General features: G+C 40.6%; 1 protein-coding gene across 2 annotated transcripts in view; it reads left to right on the top strand.

The window, feature by feature from the left end:
* Window positions 1–10,676: 10,676 nt before the first annotated feature.
* B3GALNT2 (beta-1,3-N-acetylgalactosaminyltransferase 2) overlaps window positions 10,677–25,868 on the top strand; it is a 32,263-nt gene continuing 17,071 nt past the window's right edge. For both annotated transcript variants that reach the window (XM_017817467.1, XM_017817466.1), the window contains exon 1: window positions 10,677–10,808. In XM_017817467.1, coding sequence (XP_017672956.1) covers window positions 10,715–10,808 — 94 coding nt within the window. In that variant the 5' untranslated portion in view covers window positions 10,677–10,714. The remainder of the gene's footprint in view (window positions 10,809–25,868) is intronic.

The following is a 25,868-nucleotide window of genomic DNA, read 5'->3' as shown; positions in this document are numbered from 1 at the left end:
GACTTTGTTGAAAGTGCAGTGAGAGGAAAAGAATGAGGTGTGGAATATGACTGCCTTCTTCAATAAATAAAATTAAGCTCACACAAGGCATCTGATGGAAGCAACTGTTACATTACAGATGGGGGTTTTTTATTCTTCTTGAATAATAATTGAAAGCTCCTCTCTGATCTGATGTATTAGGACAGTTCATTCATTGCAGTACTTCTTATTTACAGTGTGTCTTCTGCCTTATGTCTGGGGCTGACTGACAATTTTGCTGGACAACTGCACTAGTTCAACTGACTTGAGACTCTGAACAGCCCCCTGTAATGGATCGTGCTTCCTTCCTTCCTCTGCACGAAGTTGTATTCCATAAGCATCTTAAATACCTGCAAGGCAAAGACCAGCTGAGGAACTGAGGGCCTTGGGATGTACTTAAACATTCAGTGTAGATGCTAAAAAAGGGCAGTTTGGTGAACAAAGTCATGTGCATTTCCCCAAAGTGCATGTACCTTGTCCGGCTTATTTTTAGCAGTTTCCATCAATGTCTGTTGTACTGTTTTTTTGCAATGAAATACAAGATGACTGCATTGTACAGGTTTTGTTTTCTTTGCCTACCAACTTGGATAATGTGCTGCACCCAACTGCATTCAGGTACCAGTCTGGTCACACGAGAGAGGTGGCTTTGGAACTGTGGTTCTGCTGCTGGCAGAACTCACCTCGCATCTCACACAGAACCACCTTGCTATATTCTTGTAAAAAAATGATATAACAACATTCCTTTTAACCAATAGGCTTTTGGGATGTCTTTCATTTAAAGATCTGTTTTTTAGTTTGGCAGCTTAAGACATCAGTAGTTTGATAGGCATAGAGCTGCTTCATAGTAGCTATGCTGAAGAACATTCAAATGTCTTGAACAGGTGTTGTCTTGGGTTGGTTGATCCTTGGTTCCTATTTCAAAGTTTTCAGCTGAAGATTCCCATTCCTAACTTTTAACAAGAATATTTCTTAATGCATGGTGTGTTTTCATTTTGGGGGTAGAGAAATAGGCTTTAGCTAACTGGGTAGCTGTTTTATTGACAGTGAAATAAGACTGCCTTTCTGAAAATATTTGTTAAAAGGGAGCAACAAAATGCTTACTGATATTCTTTAGGGAATCCTTCCTACAGTGTACATGATTTGGTAACTGCTCTGATCACCATGGCAACATTTTCATTTGTCCTTCCGCATGTGTGACTTTAACTGGAACAGCATGGGAGGGGAATATAGGGCATGCAGCTTTATTCTCAGAGGCTTTGTAGCAACTCGCATTTGTGGCTCATCATTTACATTCCCATCTAAAATAACGAAATTGCCACAGCTTATTACAGTATTGCAAACAGCTTGCTTTCTGTTTCCAATTACAGTTAGTGTCTGATGTCCTGAGACTGAAACATTTCACAATGGTTTTGAGCATCACTAGTTACAAGAGCTGCATTTGCAAAAATCCAGAATTATTACTCTGAAGAGAAGAATGTAATTCTTTTGAACTCCCTTTTTTCTCTTAAATTTTTCTTCAAATAGTTGTGAGTGTGTTGGACTTGTTTGTGGTTTCTTTCATTCATTCATAACTTACAGTAGGTAAAAAAATTCGTATCTATTAGGATGATTTCATGCTTCTAAGTTAAAAAAACCTACATGGAGTACAATAAATTGTATGTTTATTTTAGCAGATATCTGTAATTTGTTTGAAGAGGTTAATATGTAGAAGCGTAATTCCTTAGTAGAAAACAGGACAGCTTTCTCTAGTATCATTGGGCCTTATTTAGTAGTTCCTTGAATGAAATTACTGATTACTAATTTGAAGGGGAAGAGAGCGAGGCACACTCGGAAGATCCGCAGTTCAAATATAATTGTAACAGCTTTGGATTGCATATGAATGTATTACTTTATTCAAGAACACCATCAAAATACTGACTCTGAAAGAGAATGGCATTGTCTGATTTGTTGTTTGGTTTTGGGTTTGTTGTTTGTTGTTGTTTGTTTTTCTTAATTTGAATGCCAGCTTGATCCATGAATCAACATTTAAAAAAACATCTTTTCCTCCAATCCCTCTAAACCAGGAAATGTCTTTGTGATTATTATATTTTGTGCTGCTTTGGCTTTTGAGATGGTTTAGATAATCTGATACTTGAGTTTCATTCTGAAACATCTTGCCTCATCTCTACACAAAAACATCTGAATGTTTTTGTTACTTCTTCTAAATAATAAATATGTATTATATCACGAAGTATAGCATAATATATAAAAAAAAGCTCTCCAAAATGTAGATTTGTCTAACGGTAAGGTTTTCTGTAGGCTGAAGCAATGAGTTTTTATTTTCATCAAATAGTCTGATTTGATTCCTACTAAACTTAAATGAAAACAAGACCAGGCCTGCTAGCATGCTAACGTTGTACTTCTTCCTCTCTATTATGTACTAAATTCCCCTTCTTTGCTTCCTACACGATGTGTTAAGTTAGTAGCAGGGTGCTTGGCTGGTACTGATAGGCAAGATTTTTAAGCTAGCCTCTAAGAAATTACAGTCAAAGGAGGGGAAAAATAGGGAGAGGAGTTTAAGCTATTCTACATTACAGCACAGGTTAAAATAAATATGAGCTTTTCTGTCAGTGACACAGGGTAAACACAGGAGTTGTTGCCAACTGATTCATAAGGACATCATAACCAAGCATTTTTGCAGTGACTTACAATAGGATCAGCTCCAGCAGAAGGAGAGAACACTTGAAGAACAGCAGTCTGTAAAGGTGCATATTAAAGCCTGGAACTTCAATATGACAGTCATTTATCCACTTGGATTTCTGATATCAAAGGAGTAACAAAATATGTACTTTGGGAGGACCTGATTATATAGTTTTTCCTATCTCTTCATTGTATAGGGATAAAAATCTGTATACATAATTGTCCTAGAAAATGCCATAGTTGTGGCTCTCCTTGGGACTGCATTAGAATCTGGATTTGTTTCTTCAAGAGGACTAAAGAAAACTTGGGGGAAGAATGGTTCCTAAGAAATATATGTTCCTTGTACTGAAAACTATTACTTAAAGTCATTAGACAGACTTAAATATTAATGTGCAAAAAAATGTGTGAAAAATAGTAGGGAAAATTATGAGAATTTTACAGGCATCTCCATATTTAATCTTTAGGGAGACTCTTTGGAATAAATATTGTACATTTGCATCTAATTGAATTCAGCTTTATAGCACTGTCAAATTTGGTACAGCCATAAATACCAGAACTGGTATGGGAACAACTTTTCTGTCCGTTAAAGTGAGATGTGTGTCTGAGTTTGTCAAGTACATTTACACCACTCACGCTTGTGAACAAACAAAATGAGCAGCCTTACCCTAAAATAGGGTCTTTTCCCCAATTCGTATTACAAGTAGAAATTGCACAGGCTTGTCTATTACTGCCACCTACTGATAAAGTGATGAACAGCCGACTGAGACAGAAGAAAAAAATACAATGCCAACTAGTAATGACCAAAAGGGGGATTTAAAATTAATACATATACTGTCATAAACAGAGAGCCAGCAGTTCAGTTTTCATGGGCTGCATTGTGTGAAGTATTGCCTGCGGCTGTGGCACTGCTGGGGTGCACATCAACCTCATGCTTCAGTTCCAGACTGCTCGGTTTAAGAAGACACAAAAGTCAAATACATTTTTTGTTAAATAGGTCAGGTGTCTAGTTAAAAACCCCTTCAAAAGTTGTGGAAATCTTTGAGAGTATCAGTTGGAGTTGCTGCGTATTCCCTTCCTGAGTTTCATTTTCTAGTTTCACGGGTAACTAACTCGGGTGCCTGTTCCTCATTGTCTCATTGACACCAGTTGTGCCCTTTGCTCCCTTGAGCAGGTGAGGTGGCTGCAAATGGCAGTAAGGTTTGGCTCTAAGGCCCGAGCTAGCCCCCAGCCCAGTGAGCTGCTAATGATCTCTCCTGTTTGCCTTCCTCTCTGCAGAACTGTGCAACAGCTCCCTGTGACTGAGTGCTGCACTGTTCTTTGCACTCAAACTGCACTCCTGACTGTTGGTTTTTTTATTTCAGGATGGGGTTTTTTTCCAATTACCATAGTCTAGGCCAAATACTTCTTCATATGCCACAGCACAATAATACAACTGGAACAGAGTTTAGGCATGGCATAAGGATGTGCTTCAATAGACCACCCATTCCACAATTTATTGTGGAATTGTGTAGCTTCTCACTGTACCATACCCTGTTGTGCCTTTGAGCTTTAGGTGGCATCCTTGAGCCCTTCATTCTCTCTATTGCATACTTTAAAGAGATGCACAAATTTTTTTCAGAGAAAGGAAGGAATGCGCCAGACTTGATAGAAAAGAATCATTGTGACTTTTAAAAAACTTTCAAGTAGCAGTGACTTTAAAGATCTTTACAGTATAACAGGCTGTCTCTGGCAAGTGTGGCTCACGTGACTTTTCATCCTTAACTTTCTTGTTGCAAAGACTGTTCACTACCAAGGATTCTTGTCTGAGAATCTTCCCCCCTCCGAAAGCACATCAGCTTTTATCCTACTCATCAGAACACAATACACAGATTTCTAATATATATATATATGCAGTGCTGATATAAACATGTTAATCATACCCTTAAAAGATCAAGTGACAAAACTTCAGATGCTAAGATTCTCGAGAAAAAATACCTCAACAGAAACTTTGAGAATACAAAGAATGCTATAGCTAACAGCCTCTCTGAGGTCTTCTCTTCTTTCTCAAGCTTCACATGCTCTTTTTGTTCTAGGAGTTTGATTCAGACTCTGGAAAATTACTATAGAGAGCAGCTGTGAAATATCTATTTATAAGAAATTAGAAGGCCATAAAAGTGATTATATTTCTTTACAGTTCTGCCCATACCAGCTAAACAAATACTTGCATCAAGGATGTGAATACATTTGAGGATATTTAAACAGAATCTGGATAAATGAAAAAAAAATACATTAAAATATCATTAGAGAAGCCAATTTAAGCACTCATTTAAGAAAGTCAGAGTTAAATCTGCTTATGCATCTTCTGTTTGCCTCCCTTATTTGTATGTAGTACTATTCCCAGTTGCTGTTGCAGGAATGCCTGCAAGGCACAGTATAGGGAATGCTCAGTTAATGAGCAGTTACTTGGTACTTTGGTGTCATTATTCATTGTGTAGCCCTGGGCCTGATTTACTCACAAATTCTGCTTCTACTGTAGAAGTGTTCCCTGATGAGCTTCTCTGTGGTGTTCATCACAGATTCCTTCACGAAGTATCTCCACAGTATCCTTGAGGAATATGAGGGTGGAACTATTCTCATCTTACAGTGGGAAGCTGAGGCAGAAGCTAAACAGAAGGGGTGAGATTGTGAGTACCTGCCACTGCAGAGTAGTTAGCTCTTTCAGCATCTCAAACAATGTTCCCATTTGTTCAGCCTTCAGCTCTGAGTCCTCAACTCTACAAACTGGAATGACTTTTACAAGTCAAATGCAGGGAAACTATGGGGAAAAAAGCAATGTGAAATGTTTAGTTTAATGATTTTCTTGTTCTCCCAAGCAGCTATGACCCTTAGCCTTGTAACCCTATTTTATAGTCCCACCTCATTCAGCTTGCATCTTCTGCAACTAGTGAAGCAGCCACCTGGTGCATTCTCCAGCAGAGCACGTCTGTCCTAGAGCAAGGTAAGCACCATGAGGGGAAAAGAGCACCAGGTCATGTAAATTATTTTAAGTGAAATATAGCCTGAATTTTATATATCCAGTGATAGATAATAATGAAATTATAAACAATATGTGGCCAATCTGCTTTTCTCTTTACCAGGCACGTGATTAAAAAGCATATTGGCTGTTGTAGGTCTCAGCAGGACTTTCTATGAACCTTATTCTCTTCCATATGTGCATCCTGAAGTCTTTGTGCCACTTGTTAAAAATAACTGCATTCTAGCTGCACATGAAATAGTTAACCCCACCAGCTGGCTTCTGACTGATTATTGGATATTTGGTGTTCCACATCTCTGCAAGATGTTCCCGTTTGCTCTCTGAGATGTGCTTGTCAAGATTTAGCTGCTACCATACAGGCAGTGTAGAGTCCATTTCCATTTTCGATTGTCATGAAGATGACAAGGAGTTGACTAAGACTGTAAAAATTATTATTGCTGCACTGGTATGTTTGGATAACTGTGATGTCTTGCAAGCCAATTTTGTGTGGTTGTTACCAACTCTTACACAGGTTAGGCTGGGTCTTATTTAAAAAGAAAAGAAGATCCAACTGAACAACACCTTCTTTCCAGAGGATGACAAGGTTATTCTAATTAATTCCTCTCTAGAATAAGGGATGGTGGCTTGGTCATCCACCAGGATGCTCAAGTGTTCCCTTTGTCAGAGAGCGTAAAACTTGAAGCTCTACCTTTCTCTAAAGGAAAGTGAGCTGAGGAAAGTTGGGTTATCTTGTCTGAATATGATGTCAGAGCTGTTCTGGTTGCTAGGTTGTTGCAATGCCAGTGAAAGGAAGACCCTACAGAATGTTGTTCGACCTCAGAGAATTCAGTCAAAACTGTGGCTTCTGCCAGAAATCAAAGCCATGTGCCAAAACTGTTAAAGCTTCTGCACAGAAAACATGAGGGAAGAAGAGCCAATTACAACACTGATTTGCTGACCTAATTCAGCAAAACTTAAAGCTACTCCTCCAAGCAGACAAGAAGATGTAAAAACTTCATTTGAAAAAAAGCATCAGCAAAATAATTGCCACATAATTTTAGACAAAACTTCCTTAACTGGAAGTTAATTTGAAAAGAATTAACTGGAATAATTAAGGAGAAGATTATACTGTGTCCTACTGAAAGGCATTTAAAGAATAATGCAGTCATGAGGCACAGTCAACTTTGGTTCTCAAAAGGAAAATCCTGTTTAACTAATTTGATATCCTTCTATGATAGGGTCACTGCCTAGTGGACAAAGGGAAGGAGGTAGATGTAGTTTTTCTGGATTTTAGTGAGGCTTTTTATACTGTCCCTCACAGCACCCACGTGGACAAGTTGTCCAGCTGTGGGATGAGCAGCTTCATGATGCACTGAGTGAAGAACTGGCTGCAGGGCAGGCAGAGCTCAAAGAGCTTTAGTGAAAGGGGCTACATCTGGCTGGTGACCTTTCACCAGTGGAGTTCCTGAGGGCTCAGTTCTAGGGCCGGTTCTGTTCAATATATTTATCGATGATCTGGATGCAGGAGCTGAATGCACCATTAGCAAGTTTGCCAAAGACACCAAACCAGGAGGTGCTGTTGAGTCTGTTGAGAATCAGGAGGCTTTGCAGAGGGAACTAGACAGATTGGAGCATTGGGCAGTGATTAAAAGGATGAAATTTAACAAGTGAAATGTCAGATTTTGCACCTAGGATGGACTAATACCAGGCACTCCCAAAGGAGTCTGGGAACTCCTCTGCATCTGCACTTCATTGGATCAGAAAGCCAAAAGGGGAGGCAGTGAAACATTTCTTCTGTTTGGGAAAATAAGCAAAATCTATTTCTTCTAAAGATCCTAAGAAAGGTAAGGAAAGGATTGACAAATCCTTGGTATGGACAGTGAATCTGTTTAGGTAACGAACACTAGAAAAAAACACATTCTTGGGATGGAAATTTACAACCCCTTAAACTAAGAAAGTCCTTCATACCCTGTTCTCTAATATCTTTTAATATTTTTTCTTTAAAAAACTGAAGGCACAAAGATTTTGTGAAATGTAATATGTCAGTGTTTCTTCAAGGTGGGGAGAAGGTCTCCCAAATCCTTAAACTGGAATCTCTCACCAGACCTTCCTCTGCTTTTACATTAAGCACAGAGAGATCAATAAAACACACGACTCCCTGGGGACAAACTCTGCTAAAACATATGCAGCTCCACCCAGATTCTCACTCTTCTCATCTGCTACGGTCCTATAAATATCCCAATCGCCCACTCGGGGCAATAATTAGGCAAACAAACATTAAAAAAATCTGAATGCTGTGGACCGGCTAGCTGTGGTACATGAGTACAGCTCAGGTATCCATCATGTCTTCTCTATGTCAGACAGGAGATACTTATCCAGAGGCACTATGCAAATTTAACAGAAGCATCTTAAGTTTGCAAGCAGCCTGAGGACTAAAATTTCTCTCTTCTTTCTTTAGCTCTTGGGCCCAAATGCTGTGCCTATCCTTTGTGTGCCAGTGTGTGCCTGAATCTGTACTGTAAATCTGCTCAGAAAGAGCATAATGCAAATGGTATATTTTTGAGTAAATGATACCTAGAATTGTTATAACCCAAATCAAAATTTTTTGTCTTTTAGAAAAATAATTCAACATTATCTAGAAGTCATATTAGAGATCCATTTGTCTTTTCATAGTATATATATTCATGATTCTTAAATCTCTGGAAAAATCTAATTTTTATATAGGCACTTTTCAAAAAGGGTGCCTAAAACTTGGTGCCTTGAAATCATTTCTAGATACTCCGATATCAGCTTGCTTCCCCAAAATACTAGTCCTCATAAAAGCCCTCAAGTATGCAAACTGAAACTGCCTTACTCATGGGAACTTCTGAAAATTGGGTTAATGGTTGGGTCTAATCATCTTATGATTTCTATACAGGTGCACACTTTCAGTGTATACAGATGATGAAGTTGGGAGGCTTAGGTAAAATCTTTGGCTTTAAAAATCTTGTAGAGAATGTAATAGAAAAATGGAGGAGGAAAGGCCAGTCCTCTGCAACTAAACTGTGTTTGTAACAATTTCCTACATGACCAACAGAAATGCATATGTATCATGCTCTTGACCAGGATATCCTGTTTCTGTAATGTGGAAAAACAGGTTTCTCCTGTTTTGTATGTTATCCAGTCCTTTATCCTTGTGCATGGTAGGTAATACCATATGGAAAGTAAGATATTAAGAAATTGGGTCCTCTGTTTTGTCTTCAAAAAAGTAATCACTCCTAGGCATTTATAAGATCAGTCCCCATCAGATCACCTGGCCTGAGGAGAGAGCCCAACACATTGCCTACAAGGAATGTAGGCAAATACAGATAAATATTAGTAGTTAGACCAGTTTTTATTTCTCCAGCTGAACCTGCTGAAATGCAAGTCAAATGTAAATAGTGATTAATAATGGCATTTTTTGTGTAAATGCTTTCCCTAGTACTATTATTTGCTACTCAATTGCTTATTAAATGTTTTAAGTATGCAGAAAACTAAAGTTGATGTATTTCCACAACATTTTCATTCTGCTGTTTAAACCCAATATATAAAAGTTAAAGTCATTGGTTTACCTTCTAGTATCTCACTCCAGCTGATGAAAAATTAATCTTAACTAAGCAGTTTGAAAGGACTGTAAGCATTTTCCAAATACTTTTCATGGCTTGGGGATTTTTAAAAAAATTAAATTTAGTCTTCTCTGGGTAAAAACTCAATCCTTTCTTTCAGTTATACTTCATATCAGGTTCTGTTACTAAATTAAACTGTTTCTGATAGACTAGCATTGCTATTACACATAAACTTTTAGTTGATACATTAACAAGAGGCAATGGGCAGAAACTGATGCACAGGAAGTTCCACCTGAACATGAAGAACAACTTCTTTACAGTGTGAGTGACCAAGCACTGGAACAGGCTGCCCAGGAGGGTTGTAGAGTCTCCCTCACTATTTCAAGACACAATCAGATATTCAACACACAATCCACAATGCCATGTGCTCTAGGACAACTCTGCTTGAGCAGGGAGGTTGGACCAGATGACCCACTATGGTCCCTTCCAACCTGACCCATTCTGTGATTCTGAGAAGCCTTTGCTTCTTTAACCACATCACTTCTTTTTACCCTGGGGCAGTCCAAGGAAACAGTTCTCCTTGGGAGACCAGAAACAAGTAATGTCTCGAGGTGCTAGTAATATTATGCTCTGCTTCATCTTTATCTGATCTTTCTAGCCAGGACAGTGTTCTGCAGATGGTGCTCTCTGTGGTGTTAGTCTGTAGGTACCCAACTCCTCAGAGTGGTGGCTGTAGGTAAAATATGAAGCTGATTATTAACATACCACAACGTACAAGAACAAGAATTCTTGGCCGTGATCCAGTCGCAGTTAAGGACACTTTGTCTAAAATCCTCCCTGGAATTTCAGTCAAAGAACATGTTCCTTTCTGGAATAAAATACTTCAGAAACAATTCGTAAGAGCCATAGCAGGTCTTTGCCAAGGCGAAGCACTTTCTCCTCTCTTTATTGGATTAATGAAGGATTGTTCTGGAAAGCTATTTTGTTTCTGATACAACGACTTCCTTGAAGAGGCATCCAGCGGATTATCGAATAGCGTTTAACCGGGAAGGCCTTTCCCGGCGGGGGCCCCAGAGCAGCCGGACGCCTTCGGGAGCACCCCACGGCCCCCGGCAGGCCACAGTCCGTGAGGGTGACGCCGCCCCCGCCTCTGTTCCGCGGCCCCCGCGCTCCCCCGCCATGTGAGACGCGCGGTGCGGCCGCGCTCCCCCGGCGCCCCGCGGCATTGTGGGGGCTGTAGGCGGCGGCCGCCGCCGCCCGCGCCGCCGCCGCCCGCCCGGGCCGGGGCGGGACTGCAGCTCCCGGCGGCCGCGGGGCAGCCGAGCCCGGCCCGGCCGAGCGGGGAGGAGCCGCGGGCGGCCGAGCCGGGCCGTCGCCCCGGCGCCGCTGAGAGAGGCCGGCGCGGAGGGGAAGGGGCCGGCGGCTGCGGCGGCGGCGGCCAATGCGAAACTGGCTGGTGCTGCTGTGCCCCTGTGCGGTCGGGGTCGCGCTGCACCTCTGGCTGCTGCTGAGCTGCCGCGGGAGCCACCCGGCAGGTAGGAGAGGAGCGGGCGGCGGGGGATGCCGGGGCACCCCGGGCGGGCAGGGCTCCCCCACCCTCCCCAGGAGCCTGGCGAGGAGAGGTCGCGGCGGCGGGGCTGGCGGGGCAGAGGGGCGAGAGGAGGGATGCCGTGGCCGGGGCATCCCTCGGGGAGCAGCGCCCGGAGTGCTTGCGGGGGCTCATCGGGAGGGAGCGGCTCGTGCCGTGGGGCGGCGGCGGGAGCAGCGCTGTCTCCGCCGCCCGGAGCGGAGGTGCCGAGCGCGGTGGCGGTGCGGGGCTACCGAGGGTGCCGTGCGCTCTCTGCGGGGCAGCACCCCTCGCTCCCGAACAGCCTTCTGCGCCAGGGGTGCAGAGGCTCCCACAGAGGCACGTGGGAAAGAAATTCCCACCGGTTTCACCTGTGTCGCTTCATTCCTGCTCCTAGGAATAGCTCTTTGCACCGCGCTCTGTTTGCCTCAGCGGTCTTTAAAACCCCTGTGCTGCACAAAGCTATTCATAGGACCGGGTGTGATCCAACGCAAGTGAAATCAGACCCCTGAGGGCTTACGTTGTGCTCCTCATAAAATGAGTTGTACTTTTCAGGCAGCAAATCTTCATGCCTGGAGGAAACAGTCACCTGTTGGAACAGAAACTTTTGTCAGCTACCCATAGGTGCTCTTTGACAACATTAAGAAATCCTCTATGTGACACGTGATGGTGTCTTTTTACTTAAGATCTGCTTAGAACTCTGTTTAGTGACCCAGTAGCCTGTTCACTAATGAAGCCACACTCTGCAACTGGTGCCTGTTCCCTGTGCAGGCTGTACGCAGCTGTGAGGAAAAGAGTCTGCTGATTTCCAGTGGCAATTAATAATGCAAATGTGAGAGAAGCAAGGTCAGTGCATTTGCACAGTCCGAAGGCTGCAGAGTTGTATGGGTGTCTCTGTGTCTATATTCTGGCTCTTGCATATCAAATGAGCAGTGGTCACACTGGAATTATAAAAGAACGGGAGTTCTAGTTGTTGAACTTCTAGCCTGAAATGTGTTTGAATACTCCGGTGTGGTTCTGTAACTTTGGAGCATTAAGGTGGAGTTGAAAGTGGCAGTATGGAATCTCATGATGACCTTTTCTTCATAAATGTGTTTTCCACTAACAAACATTTCTAAAGAAAATCCAGAAGTTTCTCAGTTGGTGTTGTGAACGAGTGGTTTAGGTCACTTAAAGAATCAGTTAAAGGTATTAGCAAAAGTAGGTGTAACACAAATTTGTAAAAGTGCAACTTAACAAACTTCGATGGCAAGGTTTGCACTGCTGCTTACTATGTGGATGAAACATCCAAAGGAAAATAGAATTGCCCTTAAAATGATTTACACAGAGACCAGAGACTCAGATGGGTAAGGGAGACCCACTGGTTGAGTCACAAGGTTCAGAGTGGGTCCCTTGCTTTCTAGACTCCCGATGGAGCTGAGGTGCAGCTAAGTCCAATCCTGGTCTCCAATTTATATCTAAATGATTTAGCAGCACTTAATCATTGACTAATTTAACATTTACAGAGTGCTTCAATGAAATGTACTGTAATTACAACAGTGACTTCATTGTAGATCTGATGTGGCAACATTAATGCTTTACTTGCCAGAAGCTATTTAACTGAATTCACACATGCATGCATGCTGACACAAAGATACATATATGGATATATGTGTAGAAATATATGGAGATATATGTATATAAATGTAGAAAGGTATACCTGTTAAATATCTTTGCATTTCTTAATGGGTGAGGGTTGAGCTTTAGGGAGTGGAGAGTTTGGCCCAGGCTCCATCATCAGCTTTCGTTGATGGTCCTCTGAACTTTGCAAATTTGAGAGTTTGTGAGCTCTGAGAGGTGTCCCACTCAGGGAGATGATGGTGGCAGCCTGCTGCAGTCCAGGAGAGCCAAAGAGCCTCACTCAGGACTGCTGTTTATAAGGTCACAAGGTGTTTGGCTTTAGTCATTCATAAATTCCCATCCTGAACACAGTCTGGGTCAGTAATTGCTGGAATTTTCAAAAATTCAATAACAATGGTAGCATTCCACTCAGGCTCTGGTTCAGGTAAGGCATGTTCCAAGGCTGTCAGGGGATGACTGATTTGCTCTTGTCCCCCACCTTGGTCAGGCAAGAGTAATTTCGGGTACAGTCAGTGCCACCCCCACCTTGGCCATGTGAGAGTTCCTGGTCGAGTCAAGGGACACTTCTCTGCCCAACTCACTACACAAAGGCTGAGGGCTAATGAGAATTCCTGAGATTGTAGAGTGTAGAGGGATATTGAGGAGGACAGGGATAATGCACCACTACAATCCACCCCACAAGTAAAGTCAATCCATCTTTCTCTCAAAGAGTGGTAATGTGGTTGCTTCTTGCCTCTGTGCCTATTAACATGTTAATGCTGTATTTCAGTTGTAATTTGAGGGAAATTTTTGGTTGGCCTATTTAATTATTAAGGTTTTGTTAAATGTAATTAAGCAGTATATATTTGCAAAGAGGTCTTTGTAACAGTGCAACCCATCTAGCTATTCTCTACACTCTAGCAGTAGAATAACGTTTAGTAACAAGCATGATAGAACAGAAATTGGATGCAGCATTAGATTCAAATTTTCTGTTGCTGTCAGTAACCATCTGAATAAGGTTTTCCACTTGTGGTGTTCTGCATCCTTCTTCACTCTTTCCGGGACATCGTATGTCTTCTGTGTCATGATGAATGATGATTAGAATTTTGTGTCTGTTGTTTTGGATGCGTTCTAGCAGGTGACACAGGTCATTGTGTGTTCTAGTTTTTTCTCCAAGGTCAGATTCATTCTAATGGGGGTAGGTAGTAAATCTTGATATGATGTGTTAGATTGTAGCAATTGTTGAGTTGTGACAGGAGTTGACTAGTTAAAGTTGCATCCTGTAATCTTGGTAAAATTACAAATACAGATATTTGAGTGATTATATGTTTTTACAGTGGTATTGTCTGTAAATACAGAATCAAAAAGGATTCTTATACAAACACATCCATTTCCAATAAGTACAGTTCCAGGGGTTTCACTGGGATATATTTCAAAATCATAATCATTCTGTTTAATTTCAAAACAAATTTCTTGGCCTTAATGGTATTACTTTCACAAATAAATCCCTGTTGTTCTTGTACAACATATGCAATCAACATGGACAATTTGCTATTTGTTCCCATTTTGCTGGGCCCATGATCATTGTGATTTAATCCCAATATATGCAGTGGTTGCATACATACTGTATATGGTAGCATTGCCTGTTGTCGAAACAGAAGATGTGGTTTTACTGTTGGTGGGGTCATAAGTGAAATGGCATCTAGTTTAGATTGAAATTTTCTTTCCAATTTAGTTGCATTATCCCAGATTATTTTTTGATTTTTCAGTAAGTAAGGTGCCTTCCTCACCTTCTCTTGCAATTGCTGCCACAGTCGATTGAACCCACAGTTGAGCCTCGATAAAACAAAGAGCATGGGAGACATTGGTTTGGGCTGCACCTTGTGCATTCACAATTAATTGGAGGGGTGATATATCCAATAAGAGCCATTGGTTAGTTCCCAATGCTGATAGATAAGATTGCAATGTATGTTCTAATTTGTGTAAATTACTTGTTGCTCAGCTTATTTTGTTTGCTAAAACTTCGGCGTCTGTGCTATGTAATGCTCTTAATCCTGTTTCCAGGATGCCTGTCACATCTCTCTTTGGTCTTTTTATAGAGGTGAGGATTTAAAATGTTCTTGTAACACTAATGAATCTGCACTTGCAGGCATCTGTAATTTGGAAAGTTTAGTATGTCCTTTGGTTAATTTAATTTTCTCTGCAATTCCTGTCAAGCAGGCATACCATTTTCTGACCATAGGTTATTTTGCAACTCCTTGTGGGGGAGCAGTCCCATTTAGGATTGCTTCTAGCAAATTCAGTGGTCCTCTGGTTTGCACAGGCTGTTCCTGGTGTATTTTCTCAACTTGTTTTACTGCTTGGACTAAAGAGAGAAGTCCCTTTTCCCACTTAAGTGTCCCACCACACTACGCACTGTCCACCAGGTACCTAAAAGCTTTAATTCTCTACTTGGTCCCTGACATTTTTCAGGTGCCATCTGAACTTCTGCTTTGTGCAGTGCTTACTGAGCTGCTGCTGTGTTTTCCCCCATCTTTTCAAGGGAATTTCCTCCAATTAAAATATCACCTATGTATTCGTACAGTTTCACATTCTAAGGAGTGAGACTATGAAAGTTCAGCAAGCATGGGATGAGCAGCTGTGGATGAACGTCGACCCTAACCCTGTGGAAGTCTGGTAAAGGTATATTGTGTACCTTCTTAAGTAAAAACAAATTTCTTTTTATCCTCCTGTAAGGGGATCATAAAGAATATATCTTTCACACCTAACAGTGTCATCCATGGGTGTGCGGCTGCTTGTAGCGTAGCTGTTAAAGTTGCAATATTGGGTACTGCAGCTGTTAGTGAGGCCATGTTGGCATTTGAGAGTTGATAATCAGTTGTTAGATGCCACTTCCCACCCAGTTTTCTGACTGGCCAGATGGGTGAGTTGTATGGGAAGTGAGTTCTAGAAATAATGTGCCATTTTTCCAGGTCTGCTGTTACCTCAGAAGTTCCATTTCATGCTGCAGTAGAAATTGGGTACTGTGGTACGTCAGTAACTTTGAATCAGGGAGTGTAGGGATTGCACAAAGTACACGCACTGTAACCCCCTGATTTCTGTCAAGTCAACATGTGAACCAAGGGACCACATGCTGCCACCTGTCAGGTGCCAGGTTTGGATGTTCAAAATGTCAAAACTCAAAATAGTTCCATTGTGGTCTTTAACTGCAAAGCAAGTAGATGACATGCACTTCCCACCCAGGAGCCATAAATTAACTTTTGCTGCTTGGCAAATAACACTTGCTCCATTCACTGTAGTGATTTTAACTCTTTGCTGTCCAGGTTCACTCAGCTTCTCAGCATCCTGTTGTGTTAATATGAAAATTTGTGCTCTTTTATCTATTTGGAATTTTATCAGTTGCTGAGGGCCAACAGGAATCAGGATGTAGTTTGCTTTAATAATGGGTCTAGGCTCATATTTAGAGGAATCTGAGGGAAACAAGGAATCTGTACAATGTCAGGAGGATGGGGAGCCCGCATAAGCATCATTTTGATCTTTACCTCCAACCTTTTTTTTTCTTCTTTTCTTCCTTAACTGATTTTGCAGCCATTCTATTTTCAGAGATAGTATGAAGTCAGTTGCCTTTGTGAGTTTTATTCCTTTCTTTAGGTCCAGTTCCTTTTTATTGTTATTCTTCCTATCTTGATAAGCAGCTTTTAACCAGATAGTTAGCATTTTGCAAATAACTCCTTTTCCATCCTTTGTATGGCCCCACCTTTAGCTGTCCTTCCACAGCTTTACAATCATACCAGTTATCACGAGCCCATTCCTCTGAGTACTTGGGACTCAGACTTATTCCATGCTTTCCTAAGTTATCCATGCTACAATCTGCCATCCTGCCAACTATGCCAATTTGTCACAAATGAATAGTTTTGCTTACTTAAAGAATCACCATCAAAGGTAGTAGCAAGAATAGGTGTCACTTGGGTTTAACCCCAGCTGACAACTAAGCACCATTCAGCCAACTTACTCATTCCACTGCCCCCCATCCCTGCAGTGGGATGGGGAGAGGGATCAGGAATTAAAAAAAAAGGGAAAAATCCCTCATGAATTCAGATAAGAACAGTTCAACAATTGAAACAAAGTTATAATAATAAAGCTAATTGTAATAAAAAGAAGAAAGCAAACCCAAACAAACCAAAAAAGACAAAAAAGACAAGTGATGCACAATACAGTTGCTCACCACCTGCTGACAAATGCACATTCCATCCTTGAGCAGTGATCGGCCCCTCTTGACCAATTCCCCCAGTTTATATGCTGAGCATGACATTCTATGTTATGGAATATCACTTTGGCCAGCTCAATTCAGCTGTCCTGGCTGTGCTCCTTTCCAGCTTTTTGTGCACCTGCTTGCTGGCAGAGCATGAGAAACTGAAGTGCTTCACTTTGGGTAAGCACTACTGAGCAACAACTAAAACACCAGTGTATTATCAATATTATTCTCATACTGAATCCAAAACACAGCACTGTACCAGCTACTAGGAAGAAAGCAAACAAACTCTATTTCAGCCAAAACCAGGACAGTAGGCTTAATATGAATTTGTAAAAGTGCAGCTGAACGAAGTTCCATGGCAAGGTTCACTCTGTTTTTTACTACATGGATGAAACATACAGAGGAGAATCAATTTAGAATTAATTTAGAATTATTTACATGGAGAGTGAAGACACAAAAGGATAAGGGAGACCTTCCTGTTGAGTCATAGGATTCAGAGTGGACCCTCTTGTTTTTTTAAGCTCCTGATGGAGCTGAGGTGCAGCTAGGTCCAGTCTTAGTCTCTGACTTGATCGAGGATCAATATCTAAAGGATTTATCAGCACTTAATCATTGACTTATTGAACATTTACAAAGCGATAGGATTTACTATAATTGCAGTAGTGACTTAATTATACATCCAAGATGGCAACATTCATGCTATACTGGCTAGGGAATATCTAATTCAGTTCACACATGCAGACACACTGGCACAAAGAGATATATTTATATACAGGGAAATATGTGTACACATCTATAGAGGTATACCTGTTAAAAATTCCCCTGGAGCTCAGTGAAATACTCACTTCAAATATCTTGGCATTTCTCAGTGGATGAGGGTTGAGCCTTTGGGAGTGGAGGGTTTCGGCGCAGGCCCCATCATCAGCTTTTAGTGCCTAACCTCAGAACTTCGCAAACGTGAGAGTCTGTGAGCTCTGAGAGGAGTTCTACTCAGGGAGATGCTGGTGGCAGCCTGCTGCGATCCAGGGGAGCCAAAGGGCCTCACTGAGGACCGCTGTTTTTAGGGTTGTTAGATATTTGGGTTTAGTCATCTGTAAATTTCCTTCCTGGATGAAGTCTGGGCTGGTAATTGCTAGTATTTTCAAAAATCCAGTAATAATGGTACCATTCCACTCACGCTACAATTCAGGTAAGGAATGTTCCAGGCCTGTCAGGGGATAACTGATTATTCCTGCTCTCATTCCCTCCTTGGTCAGGCAACAGGAGTTCCTGGTATGGTCAGTGCTGCCCCCACCTTAACTGTTGTGGGATTGATTCCTGGTCTGGTCAAGGATCGCTTCACTGCCCAAATCATTACACAAAGGCCAAGGCCTAATGGAATTTCTGAGATCATAAAGCAGCCCCAAGGAGGGAGAGGAATGCACCACCACAGCTGGGGAAAGAGAGGAGAAGCTTTGCTTTTCAGAGTTTCTCTGTTTTGAGCAGTTATTATCGGAGTTTATGTTTATTCCTGTAAAATTGTGTTGCATTGGATAGTGTTAGAATACCTAGGATTTTTAAAAAGGTTTTTTTTAATACTGAAAGGCAAGTGTATGTTTTATTTGTACGGGAATTATTTAGTTGTAATCTATTGAGTAATGTATTCACACTGAGGAGAGAAAAACCTATGCCTTGTATAACAAGAGAACTTACAGCATCTGTAGGAAAATGCTCCATATGGTACATGTGCTGTCTCTTTGAAGGCTTGAGCCTTGCATGATAATTTAAGGAAGAGTCTGTCTCTTAACCTTCAAAGAACTGCAAAATGTACAAGCTGTAGGTATGGCTGCCTTTGCAGAGGAAAGAAGGATGAGCTAAGGGACCTCTTTTATCTCTGATGTCTTCTGTGTTGTATTTTTTTTATTATTCAGAGTGTTTTGGGAACATTAGTGAATTTATATACAAAAGAAAGAAATGTCTCTTTATTAAAAGGCTTCTTGAATCTGAAACTGTTAAAGAGGATCTGGTAGTGGCTGATAAAGCCAGTCTTGTTCCACTTGATTGAGTAATCTTCCCCCCCGCCTTGTTTACTACTCCAGCTGCTCTGTATTACCTATCACCTGGAATCCCTGGTATGAATAAAAAATAAATCTTCTCATGGGGCAGTGTTTTACAATAGCTGTGACATAAAAATGAGTTATTTGTGTATTCTGTGGTATTTCTGTGCAGTATCCGTGTGTCTCAGTAGTTGTGTACTGTCTCAACAGTTATGAAATTAGCTACCAGGAGAGGTCAAAGGCAGAGTGAACAGCAGTTTTGTTTTTTGAGGAGTTTAATTCCTCTCTCGATAATCATCACACACAAAAATGGAAATCTACTGAAAAGTGGATAACCTGTTTTAGTGATTATTTACTTTGACTTCATTGACTCACTAACATAAGATTGGAATAGACATCTCCAGCCATCAATTCTGCTTACTGTTTCTGTTAAGCTCTTGATCTCTGTCTTAAAATGGCAGCTGGGCAGCCTACATTTACTTAGTGAAGGGTTGGGGTGGCTTTTTGTTTGTTCACTTGGATTTGTGGCAGTCGTAGGAAGAGGCTGTTCCAGAAGCTTGTTGCCCTGATTAAAAACCTTTTCTCATTTCTAGCCTAAGCTTACTAGCAACTGGTTTATGCCCTTTAGTTCTTAAGCCTCTCAGTTAAAGGGGTCTTTCTCCTCATTCAGGTACACTTCCAGCATGTAACCATAGAGACAGAGATCAAAGGTGTCATTGTTTTAAATCTTTGTTTTCTTAAGATGAGCAATTCAGGTACTTCTAACTTCTACTGGTAAAACAGGCTTTCCATTTCTGGAAAACAATTCATTTTTGTTATCTATAGGTCAGATGACTTTAAAAGTAAACAGTGTTCCAGTCTTTGCTCATTTCATCTACTTTTCTTCCTCTATTGGAAGCACCTTCTGTAATAAATACTTTCTCTTTACTACCCCTTGTGAAAGGCCTGTAGCCTGCCCGCATCCTTTGGCCCTCAGTTGTGTCTCTTCCTGTACAATATTCTGACTTCCTCTGTGTTCATGATCATTTTTACCATGGTGTCACAGAAGATAGAGTACACTTCTTCTAGGCAGTACTCACTAATCGGAAAAAAAATAAATAGTATCAAGTTCTGAAACCAAAGGCCTTTGTTTTAGTGTCCTGACTTTGATGGCTTCCTGCTTTCTTTTTGTTCATCAATTAGTGGGATTGTATTTCACACTGCTGAGCAAGATTGGTGCAAGAACATGCTTTTAGGTTTAATTGAAGTCCTCGTCTATCTGGTTACAACAAGTGCTATCCAAAAGAAGTTATTGGGTAGGAGGCTTTACTTAATTTTCTGTAAAAGTCTTAGATAAATGCTAATTATAAAATGACCTCATAAACTTGAGAAGGAACAGATAGACCTTCTTTTAGCACTCCAGGTGGATTCATTGCTAATTGTGTGTTTTAATTGATGGCACAAATCTTATTGAGTAGGAAATTACTCACTGTGGGGCTTCAGTTACAGTGCCTAATCAGAGAGCCCCACACATTCTGTGTAATTTGCTGCTACTTTGCTGATGCTAATGCCCTTTTAGATGTTATTCCTGTCACATTTCTGGGGGTGTGTGGCAGCTAAGACTTGGCCCTTTTGGTTTTGTTGAGTCAATCTTTTACTAGTGAATAATTATGCAACAGATCAAACCCCATAATTTTCTAGAGTCTGCTTTTATGCCATCTGTTGTCCCATGGCTCAGCATGTAATTCTTTAGGTACTGGCCTAATGGAACCAAAATGTAGAAACAACCCCTGAGTGATGTTGTGCTCTGTAGGGAGAAATTTTGCCAAAATGTGAGATTTCCTTAAGAAAAGATGTTGTCTGAAATCTGTTAATCCTGTCCGTCAGGGAATAGTATGCTTGGTCATGAAGTTATTTCATCCTTTGTAGGCATGTAAAGACTTCCAGGCTGCTGGCCTTGGAAATTGAAACCTTCCATCAACAGGTCATGTTTGCACTGGCAGTGGATGTGCAGTTCTGCCTGAAGTGTCAGTTGTTGCCCTGTCTTCATCTATAAGATTTTACTATAACATTGTTTTTCATGTATGGGCCATCCCCACCATAAAACAATCCTCTTACCTTTGATGGCTTTGAAATAACTGACAAATAAGCCACAACAAAGCTGATGGTATTTTCCAACTGAATTGGAATGTTTTTAGAGTTTGCAGTTATTCCGTGGACTGGTGTCTGAGACATTGCAAGCTACTAATGAGCAGCAATGGAGCTGTATTTTTGTAGTTTGGCACTGGGGCAAAGAGAATGAGTTCTTCCAGGGTTGGCTGAATAAAGGTTTTCAGCAGTTGTCCTCTAAACTGGCCACTGAGTAGAACAGCCAGAAGAGAGCAAATAGCCTTCCCTGGGATCAGGCTTTTCTTCCATGGCATCAGGGGTTGGTAAACAGTTTTCAACGGGTAAAGGTGCTGTGCTCTGCTTCCCTGCCCTGACACACCCCCACCCCTCCTTTCCAGAAAAAAAAGAGGGCATCAGGTTCAGTGTTGCAAAAAGGATCTGCTTTGTTCCTTTTGTGTCTCTGTTTCTGATGCTTTGGCCATTGTTCCCAGTTTTGTCTAGAAATGTGCATGTGCTGTATCATTAATGGAGTTCAGGGTACTATCAGCCCAGCATTATCCCTGCAGTCACTTTGCAGTTCAGAAGGACCCTGCTGTCCTATTTTTTTAAGGGAATGCTGTTGATGTAAAACAAACAAACAAACCAGAAACCTCTGCCTGCAGAGGTTTTCTTCTTTGAATCTGTAAAGCTTGTTTAAAAGCTTGTCTGCCTCGAGGAGTACTGTGCTCCTGCAGAAACCAGGGCTGCACATCTTGGTGATTTTTGGCTCTGATATAAAGTAGGTACTGCAGGGGAGTCATATCACTGGGCTTGCAGCAAAACCTGTAATGCAGATGAGCTATAGCAAATTACTCTAAGTGAAGTAGATTAGTAAGGGGAAAGAGCTGCTTTTACTCTTTGGTTTGTTCTTTTTCTGTGTGTATCAGAATTCTGTGAATACAAATCTTTATATTTGGTTAATTCCTTTCTTTGTTTGGATCTTTCATGAAGTAGCAGAGAAGAAAAAGGCATTAAAAACCAGGACTATGGTTGCAAAGTCTCAGGAATAGGCAGAGATAAAACCCTGGAATGTATAGGCTTTTTTTTATTTTGGAGAGGGAGTTTTCCTTTTTAATCTTATGAAGTGGATTAGTTGAGCATATTCTAAATAACTTCTGCCTGGCCTACTTAGTTCCATTCATTGATTTATTCATACACACACACAAAAAAAAAAAGGCTGCATGGGTAGCAAAAGATACAAAGCCCAGCCTTTTGTGGACCTCACTTATTTTAGCAGTTTCCAGTGGAGGTGCTGTGGTGCCTGATAGTGCAGGGGAGCCTACACTCCTGCATTTCTCAGCGCAGGCACTAACGAGTCTTTTCTCTGTCCAGTCCAGTTGCATGAAATGTGGACGCTTAATCACCTTGTGGGCTGCATATTATGTCACACTTAACAAAAAATGACTGGCAAATTCAGTAGTTGGTAGAGGATTCATCAACAGAGAGATGTGCAGCAAGACCGTGTTTGTTGACAAAATCTAGCTAAATGATCTCTCACTCTTTTCATCTCCTTGTAATGAAGTAAACATAATTAACAGCTTAACTTGACATTTTACTTGAGAATCAGTCTCACAGGAAGAAGAGATGCATGTTCATCTTTGTAGTTTGGGATTTTGTAAAATCTCAAGAGCTGTTGACTGCTGCTGAGATGGTTAAAATTTGAGTAGGGTCAACAGACTGTATGTCAGCAGTGACCTCTTTCCATGGCCAGCTCCACAGGAGATACACCTCTGCGTCTTTACCCTTGTCTTCTAAAGGCAGAACTTTGTGCTTTACATAGGTCCTTGTTTACTTTTTCCTTCATCTTTCCCAAACTTTGATCTATTCTCAGTCAAGTTTGACAGGTTGAGGTCCCAAAGACCAGCATTTTCACCAACTTTCATGAAACTTGGTGACTGAGAATCTTGTGAAAGCTTACTGAAGCTCCTACTGAGGTGAAAACCTGTACTAATAAAAGTAGTATGGTCAGATGTCAGAGAATTGTGTGGAAGCCTTACAAATATCACAGCCCAAGAAAGCTTCTGTAGGAGCCTATTAACACTGTGACACAAGGCTCTGGCAAACTGGACTTCAGTAGTCTTAAGGCTGACAGAAGTACACCTTGCAGTTGCTGTACAGCATTAAATGGATCTCAGCAGTTGAGAGAGGGCCACTTCCTTTCATGTTTTTGTGGCTTTTGCTGTGGCTTAACAGCATCCAGCAAAACAGCAAAGTGAAATCAATTTTGCTCCTGATGCTAAAAGAGTGTAGGGTAGGCGTCGTGTATTTGTCTTATGTTCCACTGAGAAGTCTTGGGCTAAGTAATGCAACAGAGATGCAGCTTCAAGTCAGTAAGAATTCAAAAGCAAGGCAGCTAGTGGTAGCGTGACCTTTGAATTGGAAAGGCTTCTCCTTTTGCTTCCCTCTGGTTTGCAACACTTTTAGGTTTATTGTGGAATGTGATGTATAGCTTTCTTCTTTTTTTTCACCTCCTTCACAAACCACAAAATTTACACCTTTTTTTGCCTTTAAAATCAGAAAATGTAAAGGCTTAATTGTCTTTCACAACTAGTTCAAGGTAAGAGCAATATGGTATGTATTTTTTAAGCTTATTACCAACTCTTAAAGTTTTGGCCTAAGAGTGCACAAAAATAGAATGTAAAATAAATAGGTTTAGTCCCCAGTGGCAAGTATTGATTGGTTGTCTAAATTGTCATCATTGAGGTCAGCAATGTTTTCTCTTAAATTATGCTGCATCAGGGAATATTTATGCAAATATCCGAATTATCCTTATAAATTAATAATAGCCTTAGTATTTTTTCCCTGTACCTCTCTCTTTATCTCCCTTTTTTTTTAATAGTGCTAGTTCAGAGAGATACATGAATCTATTTTCCTGAAAGTTTAGTGTTATTCCTGCTTTGCCATAGGACGTAGAAACATTTGCTAACAAGCAGAAACCTGATTAATTAGATTTTTGTGAAATTAACCTTTATTTTTTTTTTCCATTTTCAGTAGTTTTAAAAGTAAAATGACATAACCTTTGGGACAGAGAAGACAATCTTCTGAATATAGACCACTGTAATGCTGTTCTGAAAGCAATAGGATATTAATTCTGAAGCATCTGTTACATGAACATTGTTCCCATGTGAATGGTTCATAAGGAAAAGCTTCACTCATTTTAAAATATAAACTAATTAAAAATATGTATATTCGATTCAAGTGGCTTATTTTTAGATTGGTTTTTTTTTTTTAATTGATTCAAGCCAACTTATGCTATTCTGAGTCAAGTCACCCCATAGACTTATGCTTAGTTTTATTTTTCTTTTTTTGATGTAATGAAATGGTTCTGCTTCTAATTAAAAATGATATCTTAAAAAACAAATCTGTGTAAACGATATCGTATATATGATCTACAAGCACATTAGTCCTATGAGCTTTGTATTGGAAGGCTTGCATTTGAGGCTGAAGAATAATCAAAGGATGAAAGAAGAACAAGATAAAAAAAAGGGATGTGTGACCACACAGGAATTTGCTATAATGTTGTAGTCTTATAAACATGAGTCTGTATCATGTATCTCTGCTGTCTTGGAGAGCTGGTGATTCTTGGTTATGTAATGACCTGTACATTTCAGTACAGATTCATTTAAATAACTGTGGAACTTAATCTTCTTCTAGAAAACCACTGTTTGCATGCTTACATTAGTGAGAAGTAGACTGGGAAAGGTCTACCTGTGGAAACAGAGCTGTACTTTTTCTGCTCTTGTATTGTTATGAGAATCAATTGCAGATCAGTTTTATTTGGCTTTGGGACTAGGGAATCAGGGCTAAATAGCCCTAAAGCAAAAAAAAAAGTTCTGAAATCTCTTGATGCTGATTCAGCACAGTGCAGAACAAGGCTAAGGCCAAGTCCTCTCCTCTGCATGCTGCACACTGATGGTGTGATATAAGGCTTAGATAGATTTCTGGTGTGATTTGGCATAGTAGTTCTTGTAGCAGGTACTGTGAGGTCCTAGGTTAGTGAGCAGTTTAAAAAAAATATCTGTCAACTTCAAAGTGGAGAAAAGGTATGCTCTTACAGGGGGTAGAATCTAGATAATAATATAATTATTATTATAATAAGAAGAATTCTCTTTCTAGTGGGAGTACACAATACAGATTTGACCTTATTTTTGGTCTCTTAAAGATTGTATTGTAAAGAATCTTGTCTATGCAGTAGTATGCATTAGTTTAGAGTGCACTCACAATTGTTTTCTTTGTCTGCAGCCTAATGAAAAAAATAGTGAGATGAGAGGGGAGCAATGCATTGCTAAAATTAAATACAAATCTGTCTTAACTCTAGAATGTCTGATAGATTAAAGTAAGCAAATTCGCTTTAGCTACTTGCCTGACTCTTTGAAGGCTCTAAATCAGCTCGTAATCTGTCTTGAAATCAGGTCCAGGTTTCATGATCTCTAAATTAAAACAGCACAAGCTAAATCCTGGATTACAAGTATTGGTGGTGACATCTAGCTTTGAACAAAGCCAGAGCATTCCCCTTTGAAGAGATGTAACACCCTGTCTGAAGGCAGAGTAGTGTTCACCTTCAAAAGGTTAGAAAAGATAGGCCTTGATGTACCACATTGAAATGTTAAGTTAGAAGGGTGGTCCAGCAGCTTTAAAAAGAAAGGAGAAAATAGGCATGTTAGTGCAGGTTTTGGCATGTTGAAAATGTTTCCCTGATTCTGAACTAAGAATGCAATAGTAATTCTGCTGCTTGTTTTAGTGTTTCAGTTCTCTTGCTTTTGAGATGCACTTGAGTCACAGAATCACAGAATGATTTGGGTTGAAAGGGACCATAAGGATTATCTAGTTCCAAATCCCCTATGGATTTGGAATCCAATGGGTAGGGACACCTTCCACTAGATCAGGTTGCTCAAAGCCCCATTTAACCTGGCCTTGAACACTTCCAGGGGTGGGGAAGCCACAACTTCTCTGGGCAAATTGTGCCAGTGTCTCACTACCCTCTGAGTAAAGAATTTCCTCCTAACATCTA

This window comes from Lepidothrix coronata, unplaced genomic scaffold (genome assembly GCF_001604755.1).
Source record: "Lepidothrix coronata isolate B3197 unplaced genomic scaffold, Lepidothrix_coronata-1.0 Scaffold61, whole genome shotgun sequence".
In the NCBI taxonomy this organism is placed as follows: domain Eukaryota; kingdom Metazoa; phylum Chordata; class Aves; order Passeriformes; family Pipridae; genus Lepidothrix; species Lepidothrix coronata.
Note: the sequence above shows the minus strand (reverse complement) of the source record. Positions and strands in the feature narration are given on the sequence as shown.